The sequence below is a fragment of the Xenopus tropicalis genome, chromosome 9 (assembly GCF_000004195.4).
Source record: "Xenopus tropicalis strain Nigerian chromosome 9, UCB_Xtro_10.0, whole genome shotgun sequence".
Classification (NCBI taxonomy): Eukaryota; Metazoa; Chordata; class Amphibia; order Anura; family Pipidae; genus Xenopus; species Xenopus tropicalis.
The window spans coordinates 46,830,922-46,845,054 of NC_030685.2; the positions used below are offsets into that span (position 1 = coordinate 46,830,922).

The window sequence follows — 14,133 nt, forward strand, 5'->3', positions numbered from 1 at the left end:
AAGAGCTTTACCTGAGCTGTAATAGAGAAACAAAATAAATCTGTATGCAGGGGGAAAGGCATGATATTCTGGTGGCTGTACAGAGAGATTTAAAAAAAAAATGTACTTATTCATTAAAAATAATAGCTACTCCTCTTTGCTTTTGTGTAGTCTGCCCATATGCATTGATAGATCCAGGCACCTTTAACTTTTGTAAGCTCACAAAGCAATCGTTTTTTAGCTACCGGAGGCCGCGACCCCCCTTTTGAAACCCGTAAAAAATAATGAAGACCAATTGCAACATTGCTAGGAATAGGACATTCTATAACATGTTAAAAGTTAACTTAAAAGTGAACCACCCCTTTAATTATTTCAGGGATACCTATGAATTGAAGGTTGTTCCTCCTACTTCTATTTTCCAGATCATCTACCTGTGCCTGCAGCTCATGTGTGAGTTGTGTTTGTACACTAACCTGGTTTTGTACATGGATAACTTGATCTTCATTTTTTCTAATTCTCTGTTCACCACAGCAATGGCTGTTTGCCTGCATTGTACTTGATTTGATGAAGACTATCAAATTTTTGATAGTTGTAGGGTGTTAAGCATGGTCTGTTGTGATAGGAGGGGTGGGTCTAGGATCTTTTTTTTTTTTTATAGATGTCTGCTAGTTCACTTAGAAGCTAGGCATTGTAGCTTGTTTTGGTGGTCAGTCACTCTGATCTGCCAAATAGTGGGCTCCTAGCAGAGGCACGTACATGTGTAAGAATTACCAGGGTTAACAGTTATAATTAATGTTACCTTGGCCCTGTGTCCTAGGGCAAAGTACCCAATATATGGCGAGGGCTACAATGGTGTTAACAGTGCAGCCTGGTGGAACTCAAGTCTCTACCAATTTGATCAGGATACCTTTGGTGCAACATGTGCAAATAATCAGGTCAACCCGGGCTGTTTGTTTGCATGCCTTCCCCATAGTTTGAGATAAATCTTTCAATGTAGTGTAGCTACAACAAATCAGTCAATTCTACCCTAAGATTTAACTACACTTCTGTGCCAAGTAGTCTAGTACATTCTAGACTAAAATGCCTACCACAAGTGGTTGTCCTTCAGCAGGTAGTCTGAGTAGTTTAGAGTGTGAGTTTCTATTGCAGGATTAGTTGGCACATAGTTATCAATAGTATAGCCTACTTTAGTATTAGAATGGAGTGGTGTTGAGGGTATAGTATGGGGCAGTAGCAATGCAAGTGGGTAGTTAGAAGGGTGCATGTGTTGTAGTGCCAAATTGTTTGTTTGTCTCAACTATGCAATAACCGTTGGTGCCCAAAGAAGTTTCCTTGTATTGTAATTGCTAAGGGCATGTTTGACAGGACCATGAGGTCCACAGCAGAACCTGTCTTAGAAGGGTGATGATCCCACTTGTCTCTGCTGCAGTGAAGCAGGTTGGTATGCTGCTTACCTGGGTTTCTTCCAGTTGTTCCACAGTCATTGTCTGTGTCTCTTTGCCACTAGATCCACCAGTGGCTGTGTTGTTCTGGCGTCGGTCCACTGGGTACAAGGTTGCAGTTGTGGTCCACTCAACTGCGCTTCTGTCTTGTTGGGAGGGCCCTTCATACAGGGTCCCAAGTAATTGATGGGTTAATCATTGCGACCACTCCGAGGGGTAGGGCCCTGCTAACTTCTAAGTCTGCCTAGTGTCAGCGTGCAAGTGACATTTGTACCCTTTTCTTTTGGCACAAGTGTCCTGCGCTTATTGAAGCAGGGCACTAAGTCTTATTGCTACCACCTGGTCAGGAAGTGTTGGTAACTCCAGGGACCATATGGAAGTGCAAAGAGCAATAGCTATTTACTCTGTAAAATGCTTTACTGTACCTGAGTAAAAAGCCCCAGAAGCTCTCTGTTTAAGGTAGTAGCTGCCATATTAGCTTGGTGTGAGGTAACTTCCTTTTCCTGCTGGTAGCTCTGGGTTCAGATTACAGCGGGGAGGGGAGGGGGAGTTTGGAGAAGGGGTGACGGAAAAAGGAGCAAGCTTACTTAGTTTTAACGTTTTCTTCTCCTTTAAATGAAAGTGGTTTTGCGTGCATTTAACTATGGGGAAGAGAGAAGGTTGTTCCCTGCCCATGCAGACGTACATGAGCCCTAATGTGTAGCTTATAATTAACTTGTAAACATCTGTATTCTAAAGATTTTTGGAAGCTTGATATCATTTTTAATATTTTCTGTGTTGTTAATGTTTGAGCAGGGCTGAGAATGACATTTTTCTTTTTTTTTTTTTCAGTTTGGAATGACACTCCAGGTCTCTACAATATGAACCCCATTGAGTTATCTGATGAAATCTTGCTGCATATATTAAGCTATGTCCCAAGCACAGACCTTATCCTTAATGTTAAAAGAACTTGCCATAAATTGGCAGGCCTGTGCCTTGACAAGAGCCTCATCCAAAAGGTTATCTTGCACAAAGAATACCAGGTGTGTACATGCAAACTGTGACTGTATCTGAAATAACAATACTAACTGAGGCCTCAGAACTTTACTCTCCTGTCTAATAATATGTCTAGTATCCACTGTTTTTATATAGTCAAAACTATATAATTTTTTTTATAGTTTGGATTAGCTGTTTTGTTTGTATCAGTGTTTTCTGTTATACTTTTGTTTATTTATTTGGGTTTACATGACCTAGAGAGTCTAATTCTCTTTTTCATTCTCGTGGGGCTTGGTGGGCAGTTAGTGTGTTGACATGTGTAAACTAAGGACCATAGTTCTATTTGCAGGCCAGTGACAATCAAGTAAAGCAGTTGCTCCGAGAAGCTGGGAAGGAGATTCGTGAGCTGGATATGAGTGGATGCTACTGGCTGTCCTCTTCCACTGTGGACCTGATAGCACAGTGCAAAAGATTGGTGCGCTTAGACCTCTCTGGCTGCCCTTTAACTTCCTTGCGTCTTTCCAAGCTGCTGACAGACCTTCACCAACTGTGTTCTCTTTCTATTGATATTGGTGCAGGCTTTGACTCTGGTCAGCTGACTACAGAGTGCAAAGCCACCCTAAGGCATGTACGGGAGTTAAAACAAACACTGTTTGCTCCATCTTATGGAGTAGTTCCATGCTGCATTAATCTTGAAAAACTGTTGCTCTACTTTGAAGTGTTAGATAGAACACGTGAGGGGACTGTAATGTCTGGGCAGTTAATGGTAGGAGAAAGCAAAATCCCTCACTATCAAAATCTGCGACTCTTTTATGCCCGCCTGGCTCCTGGCTATATCAACGAAGAGGTGGTAAGACTGTACCTTACTGTTCTTACAGATCGAACTCCAGAGAACCTCAGGGCCTTTCTCATCTCCGTTCCAGGTAGCCTAGCTGAAAGCAGTGCCAGCAAAAACCTTCTGGACTCTATGGCAAAAAATGTATCGTTGGAGGCCTTCCAGCTGCCCAAATCTTGGCTAAGTGGATCATCTTTGCTTCAGAACTTGAAGTTTAGTTCCCCATTTTACCTCAGCTTTAGTCGCAGTATGATTTCCGGAGGACAGCTCACCCAGTGGGTTATAAATGGACACATGGACTGTAGAAGTCTAGTTAGTCTAAATTTAAGAGGTTGTCCCTTCAGTTTGAACTCCGATTTGCCTTTTAGGAAAACAGTGGAAGATATAGATTGCAACATTCTGGAAACCCTTGTCACTGCCTGCCCCAATCTTGCACACTTAAACTTGTCCTATGCTCACCATCACAGCTCAGAGAGTGCTACTAGACATCTTTGTGACATTCTTGCTCAGCTGAAACACTTGCGGTCTTTATCTCTCCCAGTGTGTGCCATAGTGAATACCTCAAATACCACCGACAAGTCACTCATACAATGCCCAGGACAATCAACTCCCAGAACTGCAACCCTTGGTTTTGGTAAAAAAGTCCGTATTGGTGTGCAGACTAATTCCATGACCCTGCCTGACCAAAACAGCTCATTTTGGAAACTTCTAAAGGAAAACCCTTTTATTGTAAATTTGGAGTTAATTGGTTCTAATTTCTACTCTGCAATGCCAAGGAATGACCCGGCAATACGCAATGCATACCCTCCATGTGCACTCTCGCATAGTGTTGGTGATGCACAGATTGCCAATATAAGTCAACTCGAGTTTCTTCAAAATCTTACATTAGCACAGTTGCCTGGAATACACACAGGTTCAGCTCTAGTCAGCATTGGTATGAAGTGTCAACAGCTTCGTAGCCTTACACTGGCAAATCTCGGAAAGAAAGGCATGGTTTTATATATTGCATCACTGTGTGAAATGCTAAACCACTGCAGACATCTGAAAGACCTGAGGTGAGAGTCAAAGATTCAGCTCAGTATAAAGGTAGTATTATCTCTAACCCTCTTGATATCCTGTATCATTTAATTTGTCCTGTCTGGTAAAATAATACTTTGACAACTCCTGGTTTGTGTTTTTAAAAGGGGACCTGTCTCCCTAAGAAATAATTTCCAATCATATTTTATCCAAAATAAACTTATACTACTATATATACTCGAGTATAAGCCGATCCGAATATAAGCCGAGGTACCTAATTTTACCTAAGAAAACTGGAAAAACTTATTGACTCGAGTATAAGCCTAGGGTGGGAAATGCAGGCGCTACTGCTAAGTTTCAATAATCAAATTATTGAATAAAAGGACACTCACTCACAAGTGCTTTCATGACTACCATATTAATAAACACAAGGTATGGGCTGGAAAATGAGGCACATCCAACATAAGATAACCACATGCAAGGTTGTACAGGTTAATATCTCAATTTAATTGCTACATTTTTGCACACACACACACGCACAACTACACACAGGCACCCAGCACCACACACACACAACTGCACACAGGCACAGGCACCCGCTATAGCCCACAGTATAGCCCACAGTATAGCCCACAGTATAACAATCCTAGTTTTTAATTTTGTTAAATAAAAATGATCATACCATGTACCAGGCAGGTACACGTGCATGTCGCACTCCCCCCCACCCCGCACCACCGCACGTCACATGTATCGCCGCCAGGACTCTAGTATAGGTATGGAATTCCTTATGCAGAAACACATTATCCAGCAAGCTTCAAGCACCCATTAAGAAAAAAAATGCTAAAATGTGCTTTAAAAAGGCTGCGGAAAAACCTAAGAGCATCTAAAAAGACATTAGAAGGATTTTAGGAGACTACTACAATACTGGTGATCAGATACACAGTGCATTTAATCTTTTACATACAGACAGGAGTGTAGGCATGGCAAAAAACGCAAAGGAAGCAAGCAGCATTGAAATCTCCACCTATGCAATCGGTCCCATCAGTCCCACCCGCACCGCTGCACGTCACACGGATCACATTTTGAGTGCTGGAAAACTCGGCTTATACTCGAGTATATACGGTATATAGTATATGTTATTTAAATGTTGTTTTCTTAGTTTTGGAGTGCATTAGAGCAAGCAGACAGGCATCATTTTGGACACTGTTACTAAGGCAAGTTTTGTCTCGCCTCAAAATCTTGCATATACTATAGAACATTATGCCCATGCACAATTATATACTATGAGGAGGGAAGAGGGAATGTGAGGATTGCAGTAACATCTAGGGCAGGCAATAGATTAACAGCTCAAATTTATAAATAAGTTTATAACAGGTATGGATGATTTAAAAAATTTGGAAATAGCTTTTTTTTTACCACAGCTTTTTATACTTGGGCTACAGGTCCCCTTTTAAAGAAATATTTTCACTTTTAAGTCTATGAAGATTTTCATTCATCCAGGTCATGGTATATCTAGTATAAATAAATCTAAAGCAACTGGACTTGTTTGGTAATCATTGAAGACGTTTCACTACTCATCCGAGCAGCTTCTTCAGTTCAACTGGAAGTAGTTGAACTAAAGAAGCTGCTCGGATGAGTAGTGAAACGTCTTCAATGATTACCAAACAAGTCCAGTTGCTTTAGATTTATTTATACTAGATATTTCACTTTTAAGGTTTCTTAAATTTTATTCAGTATTTATAACATATATATATATATATATATATATATATATATATATATATTATATAAAAAGGCTTTATTACTTACATAGTTTACCTATACTGACCTATTTATACACTCACATACCTAATACCAATTATACCAACTTCAATACTAACTGTAGATTTTAGTATCAAAATCGCCTTGGGTATTATGCATGTTCAAGAAACCATCCCAGCCCCTTTTAAAGGCATTAACAGAATCTGCCATCACAACATGTTTTTCAAAAACACCTACGCTGCCTTAAATGAAAGTCCTGTTCCTCTAATATAAAGGGGTGACCTCTGGTGTGCTGATTGTTTTTATGGAAAAAAAGAACATCCCCTATCTGTCTTTAATGCCCTCTAATGTATTTGTACAGAGTAATCATGTTCCCTCGCAAGCACCTTTTTTCCAGAGAAAACAACCCCGACCTTGACAGTCTAACCTCATATTTTAAAATTTCCATAGTTGCATGTCTCTGCAGCTCATTAATATCCTTCTTAAGGACCGGAGCCCAAAACTGCACTGCATACTCAAGGTGAGGCCTTACCAGGGACCTATAAAGGGGCAGAATTATGTTTTCATCCCTTGAGTCAATGCCCTTTTTTATGCTAGACAGAACTTTATTTGCTTTAGTAGCCACCGAATGACACTGCCTGGGATTAGACAACTTTTTCTACAAAAATACTTTGCATTTTTTCATTAATAAACAAGTTAAAAAGCAAAGGGGCCAAGGACAGACCCCTGTGGTACTCCACTAACAACACTGGTCCAATTAGAAAATATTACATTTACCACCACTCTTTAGCTATCCTTCCACCAGTTCTCTAAGTACAAATATTTTGTTTCAGGCCAATATTCCTCAATGTTGTCATTAACCTTTTGTGCAGTACTGTATGAAATGCTTTAGCAAAGTCCAAGTAAATGACATCCACTGCCATTCCAGCATCAAGGTTGAATGCTTGGATACCTCTTCATAAAAGGCAATTAAATTAGTCTGGCTAGATTCAAGTATCCTATCCTTTGTTACCCCTTTCAAAAGTGTTCCTATTACTGATGTCAGACTAACAGGCCTATAGATTTCAGGCTGAGAACTGGTTCCCTTTTTGAACCACAATTCCAATTCGCCAGTATCTTGGCACCATGCCAGACCTCAACGAATCCTGAAAAAAAGTGAAGAGGTTTGAAAGTCACAGAGATAAGCTTCATTAATACCCTGGGATGAATACCATCCGATCCTGGACCTTTGTTTACTTTTACATGTTCTAATCTCTTGAATTTCCTCCTGAGTGACCCGTGCATCAGTAGTTATAAAATTGGGTCTTTTAAAAGGGAAGCTTTATCTGGCTCCTTAGTTGTGTAGACCATTGACCAATAAGAATTAAGAATTTCTGCTTTTTCCTGTTCTTATCAACAGTGACCCCCCCCCCCCCATGACAATAAGCATCCTACCCCTTCTTGCTTCATTTTTTTTTTCTAATTTTTATTATACTTGAGCTTTGAAGGTGGACAGTTTTTTATAGGCAAAAGCTTAGAGTTCTATGCTGCCTGTTTGTGCCATACTCTGCCTGCTCTATGCTGCCTGTGTGTGCCATACTCTGCCTGCCCTATGCTGCCTGTGTGTGCCATACTCTGCCTGCCCTATGCTGCCTGTGTGTGCCATAATCTGCCTGCCCTATGCTGCCTGTGCGTGCCATACTCTACCTGCCCTATGCTGCCTGTGCGTGCCATACTCTGCCTGCCCTATGCTGCCTGTGTGTGCCAAACTCTGCCTGCCCTATGCTGCCTGTGTAGCATATATTGTAACTGCACCGCATTCAAAAAAATCCCACAGCTCTTACACCACTCACCAGAAATGTTCAATGAATTCACTCTATGCTTACAAAGCACATGTTTGAGAAAAGGAAGAGAACAGTTTGCTCGCCCACTAATTGCAGACTCCTCACTCTTGTTCTGGTCTCAGGTGCAGCGTTCACCAAACTCCACACTGACACATGATTGAAATGAAAATTGCATTTTTCCAACCTATGTTACTATAATTGGGCAAAAGTATATAAAATAAAGGGGAATTTCTGCTTTTCTAGAAATCCACTAACTAATCCATTAATAAATGTTTTAAGTGTTTCACAAACAAGTTCATATTTTTTTTATTTTATATATTTAACAATTATTAACCCAATTTTTTTCTGACTACACAATCATGCTGTGAGTTGGTGACAAATTTGAATTATTCCACGTAGCTAATTTCAACTGAAAATATAAAAATTGTGTGGGAAAAAGCCATCTAATTTTCACACATGGTTTTCAGAAGTTTTTTTTTTTACTTGCTTTGTTTTTGAGTGCATTTCAGCTGAGTGAAAGTCTTCTCGTTTTAAAGCTCATGTCACACTTACTTTATCTGCTGATTCCACATGCATTACAAGGAACAGTATAGTAATGAGTAATGTGTTATTCAGAGAAAGGGTTATTGATCCTTTGTCTTTTGAGCCAGTGTGTGTAGTGTATATTTAGAATCGCTTCCATAAAGCAATACAAAGCTGCTTTTGTTTGACAGAAAAGAATACAGTGGATATTCGCATGAATACCACAAAAATGTATTTCTCTATGAAATAATAATTGCTAAAATCTTTTTTCAGCAGTAAGTTTTTAGCAGGCAATAGAAATATCAGTGCCTCTGACTAAATGTGCCAATAAGGATAGTAAAGGACCATATATGATTAGACCAGAGAAGTGCAGAGATGACAAATGGTCCGTCAACTAAAAGCATGCAGGATAAAATGAACTTTACTAAACGTGCTAATAGGAGGACCATTATCACTGTAACGTTTAACTAAAGTATATATATACAGTATATAGCTAAATGTGTGTAAAAAAAACTAATTGCATGTTGTCTCAGAATATCATTGTCTATGTTATAGTTAAAATGTTGCCCCTGCCTTACAATAATAATGTACAAATTGGTCTGCCACACTTTTGTATGTTATGTTTAAAAGTTAAAATAATAAAAAGACACCTTTTGTAAGTTAATTTATTTGTATACAACCCATTTAGAACCACTAGATCATTGTTGACTTGTGACTTGGTTGTGGGTGCTTAAACCAGCTTATTCTGTTTATCTCCTGTTTCCCTACAAGCTATGTAATTTCATCATCAAAAAATGTCCTTTGCCTCTCCAAACCAAGTAATGCTTTAGTATCTTTAAAGAACTGACAGCTAGCTTTTCCTGCAAATTGTGTAGATAACTTACTGGGTATTTCTGGATATTACCAATACCTTCACTTCAGGCATCTTCCTTAAAATATGCCTGTGGTTTTTCAGATCTTTTCATCTTCTTATCGGTCTTTACTGTACTGTAATAATTAAATCGCTATCCACATTAACTTATTGGGCGGGATACTCAGACTTTGGATAAGCTGCACTTTAAATGGGTTGTTTACCCATTGAGTTAACTTTTGGTATAATGTAGAGCAAAGGTCCCCAACCTTTTTTTTTTTACTTGTGAGCCACAATCCTGGCGTTCCCAAATAAGGGCTATTATTGGCTTTTTGGTAGCCCCTATCTGGACTGGCAGCCTACATGTTTGGCAGTACTTCTGGATTTAATGCAACCAAAACATGCCTTTAAGCCAGGAATTGAAAAATAGCACCTGCTTTGAGGCCATGGGAGCAACATGAAGGGGTTGGTGAGCAATATGTTGCTTGCGAGCCACTGTTTGGGGATTACTGATGTAGAGAGTAGTATTCTAATACAATTTCCAGTTACTCTTCATTCTTTATTTGTGTTTTTTCAATTAATTCACTTATCTGGTTGCTAGGGTTCAAATTACTTTAGCAACCAGGGAGTGGTGAATAGAAGAGGATCTAAATAGAAACATAAGTAATAAAAAGTAACAATACATAGTAACATAGTAAGTTAGGTTGAAAAAAGACATCCATCCATCCATCACATTCAACCATAATGCCTATATATAACCTGCCTAACTTCTAGTTGATCCAGATTACAATAACAATAAAATTGTAACCTCACAGAGCAATATTTTTCTGTTGATGGGGTCAGTGACCCCATTTGAAAGTTGGAAAGACTAAGATAAAGAGGGCAAATAATTCAGAAATTATAAAAAATGAAGACCAACTGAAAAGTTTTTTTTTTTAGAATTGGCCATTCAATAACATAATACATGTTTGTGAGTTTGTAAACTCCTTTTTTGTTTTCTGTTAGTTGTGTGATAGCTGTAAATTGAGTATTGCTTGTGATCTAAACATTGCGTGCAAATGTGTGTTTAGTTTTTACTAAACTGGTTCAGTATAAGTTTTAGGGACTTAGGGAAGGATAGGCTTCTCACTATTTAGGGCAAACAAAATAGTTAGAAAAAAAACATTTTTATGAATGTTTTACCCCTTTAGTAGAATGCTTAAATATTTGATGCATGTATTTGAGTCTGAAAGTCTGAGTCTGTAATTTTTGTTTTTTATTTCTGTGTTAGATTGGAGCAACCATATTTTTCTGCAAACGGTCAATTCTTTCAGGCCCTTAGTCACTGTTCATCTCTACAGCGCTTGTGCATTGTATCTCACAATGGAAAGTTCCAGCCTGATGCAGTGATCTCCTTTATCAGTTCTTGTCCTAGTCTTGTTGTATGCCACATGTTTACAGGAGAAACTCTGAAATCATGCAGGAATCTTCAGCAGTGCATTAAACAAAGGTAAGCATGCTATCTTTTGTAGAGTTAATTGTAAACTTTTTACCTGCAGTCAAGGGCGCTGCTTCCATGAGGCAATTTGAGATACTCGCCTCAGGCGGCAGTGCCCTGCAAGTTACCAGGAGCAGCAAAAAGCCTAACTTTTTTTAATAACTTTTGCCTAGTACTAAATAATGCAAACTATAAGATTGACGCAGGATGCTGCCACTTTGCAGAGTAATTTGACAAAATTGAAAAACTGAGCAGGAAAATGAGGTTCAATGTTGAAAAGTGCAAAGTTCCCATTCTAACTGTGATGACCGTAAAGAGGTGCCTACAGCACATGCTTGATTGATATTAATTGGAGCGGAGGCAGTGAGCATGCCCACTCACTCTTCATAGCTGGAGAGGGAAGGAGGGCTCAGGAAGGACGGAACTTTATACTAGGCAAGGAAGTCAGTAAAAGAGATACAGTTCAGCTGATTGTTATAGCAAAACAAAATAAATCTGCATGCAGGGAGAAAGGTATGGCATTCTGGGAGCTGTTAAGATTAATTTTATGGGATTTCAAACTTACTTATCCTTTAAAGGATCTAGTTGGAAGCAACGTAATGTGGAATGACATTTACAAGACAACAGTATTTAAGAAAGGGTTTGAAATCCCTTTTTGGACATTTGGATTAATATGTTTTCTTTGCATACTTTTCTAACTCACAATATTATCTAACTGTAGCCTTTGCTATAAAGGAAATCTAAGAAAACCTTCTTGAGAACAATGTGTGAAACAATGTACAGGTATGGAATCCCCTATATGGAAACGCATAATCCAGAAAGCTCAGAATTATTTCCCTTAGAGTCCATTTTAAGAAAATAATCAAAGTTTTTAAAAATGATTTCCTACTTATTTGTCATAATAAAAAAGGACCTTGTAATTAGGGATGCACCGAATCCAGTTTTTTGGGATTCAGCTGAACCCCGAATCCTTCATGAAAGATTTGTCCGAATACCGAACCAAATCCTTATTTGCATATGCAAATAAGCCACCAAAGGGTTGATCCCAACTAAAATATAATTAACACTATTGGGTTTATTTAATGTTTAAATAATTTTTTTAGTACACTTAAAAGTATGGTGTTACAGAAAGATCTCTTATTTGAAATCCCCAAGTCCTGAGTATTCTAGATCAGTGCTGTCCAATTGGCGGCCCGCGACCCCCCTCTGTGTGGCCCCCCACCTGTCTGGCTGCTTTGATGGCTTACCTTTGAGTAAGCATTAAATGGTATCAGTACTGAGATTAACTGGCCCCTTGCATGGTTCTCACCTCAGATTCAGGCAGTAAACCCTCTGTTTAAAAATGTAATCCCCTGTGTTTTTCACACCTTTTAATACCTGCATTGTTCAACCCCTGCAGTGTTCACACCTCAGGCTCAGACTGTAATCACTCCCATTGTTCACTTCTTCACACCTCAGACATAGGTACTGTAGGCAGAGTATGGCACATACAGCCAGCATAGGGCAGGTAGAGTATGGCACACACAGGTAGCATAGGTCAGGGAGGGTATGGCACACACAGGAAGGGTAGGGCAGGCAGAGTATGGCACACACAGGCAGGGTAGGGCAGGCAGAGTATGGCACACAGATGCAGCATAGGGAAGGCAGAGTATGGCACACACAGGCAGGGTAGGACAGGCAGAGTATGGCACACACAGACAGCATAGGACAGGCAGAGTGCTGCCTGTGTGTGCCATACTCTGCTTGCCCTATGCTGCTTGTGGGAGGTGAACCTGGCAGGGGTTTGTTGTGGGAGTTTGTTAGCAGTTGGAAATAGCCATTAAATGGTCCCTAAGGTGTGTAATTATGTACTGGGGGTTGCTCTGCTATCCACAGGGAAGGAGGAGGCATATGGATTTTAAGGGTATATCTTAATATGACATAATTCTTTCACATATGAATGAAGGTTGATATCCCCACAGTAAGGACCAAGCATTTGGGATTTTGCTGTGCTACCACCATTGTGATAAAATAGGTGTGGTTTGAAGTGGGTGTGGTTTCAAAAAGGGGAGTGGTCAAAACTGGCTTCCATTAGCGGCCCTCCACCATGTATGCTAGAGAAATTCCGGCCCTCGGCACTGTAGAAGTTGGACAGCACTGTTCTAGATAATAGAACCTATTCCTTTATTTTGTAAATCAAAAATACATTTAAAAAAAAAAAATGTTTCCTATAGTTTTAATATGCTTTGCATTACTCACTTTTTTTTCTTTTTGTTCTCCCCTAGTTTCCAACCTGAGCGACCAGCACTGAATGCTCTAATATTTCCCCTGTTACATGAAAGCTTAGCAGATGTGATTAGAGATGTACCCTTGATGCATTTGGATGAAATCACCCTATTCAAAAGCAGAGTTGCAGAGGAACCTTCACGATTGTGGTGCTGACTATGGTGTCTGACATTTTGGATCAGAATTGAATGATCCTGCTGCACAAAAAGCTACACAGCAAGAAAAGATATTTATACATTTTTCTACATAAGTATTCCTGACTGATCCATAATTATGTTGTATTTAAGACAGAATTGAATATTTATTACTGCTCTGTGCAGTATTTTTTTTTCTTTTTAATTCCAATATGGTCAAATCAAATTTAAATGTATTGTCATGGCACTTATAATTTATGGTCTTATATTTTCTCACAGATATGCCATTTTGAAAACTATACTCAGATTTAGATTATATATGTTCCAATTTGAAATCTAGACATTTAGGCTAAGACTTTATTTTATCCTGCCCACATCCATATACAGCAAGTTTTCAGAAATATTTAAAAGCAACATTTCCTATATTGTATATATTTCAGTTTGCTAATAAAGGTATACACAGCTTTTATATATATATATATATATACTCCCCCGTACAAGCCGCCATCATTTAACCCAGGCCTCAGCTCTACTATTGAGAAGTCCTACTCATTTCAGTTCTGCTTTTCAGGAGTGTCCTAGCAGAACTCTGGACATTTAGGGCATGATATTTGAATTTTGTTTTGCTTTGGTATTTTGCTCCACACCAAAAATTATGGATTTGGAGCATCTCTAAACACTTTTCAGTTTTGTGAGGCAATAAGCATAATAGGCAAACACGCTAGTACTATTCTATCCTTACTGTGAGACAATTATACAAATAAACTATGGACCATTTAGAATATTAGCCTCTCTTATATTATGAAATATTAATATTGGGAAATATTAAAATATGAACAGGTTTTTCATCTTTTTTGGTACGAAATGCACCTTTTAACAGCCTACAAAAAACCTGAAACAATAACATGGTTATTTTGTTAAATTAACCAAGCCTTAAACATTTTTAGCAGTAAATTTAGGCATGGAATACTACTTGCTAGTAATAGATTAGGGGTAACAAAACCTTTCTGAAATGAAGACAACTTCTATCTCCCCATAGGCATTTGAGCTTCT

General features: G+C 38.9%; 1 protein-coding gene across 3 annotated transcripts in view; it reads left to right on the forward strand.

Annotated features, from left to right (window-relative positions):
• The window catches only part of fbxl18 (F-box and leucine-rich repeat protein 18), a 29,954-nt gene extending 16,092 nt beyond the window's left edge, over positions 1 to 13,862 (forward strand). Inside the window, exons 2-6 of one of the 3 annotated variants that reach the window (XM_031893151.1) lie at positions 2,253 to 2,443; positions 2,746 to 4,286; positions 10,475 to 10,693; positions 11,403 to 11,464; positions 12,946 to 13,327. In XM_031893151.1, coding sequence (XP_031749011.1) covers positions 2,282 to 2,443; positions 2,746 to 4,286; positions 10,475 to 10,693; positions 11,403 to 11,439 — 1,959 coding nt within the window. In that variant the 5' untranslated portion in view covers positions 2,253 to 2,281 and the 3' untranslated portion in view covers positions 11,440 to 11,464; positions 12,946 to 13,327. Of the gene's footprint in view, positions 1 to 2,252; positions 2,444 to 2,745; positions 4,287 to 10,474; positions 10,694 to 11,402; positions 11,465 to 12,945 lie in introns of all 3 variants that reach the window. The other 2 variants (XM_002931499.5, XM_004917839.4) reach the window with 2 other exon arrangements.
• Positions 13,863 to 14,133: the final 271 nt, after the last annotated feature.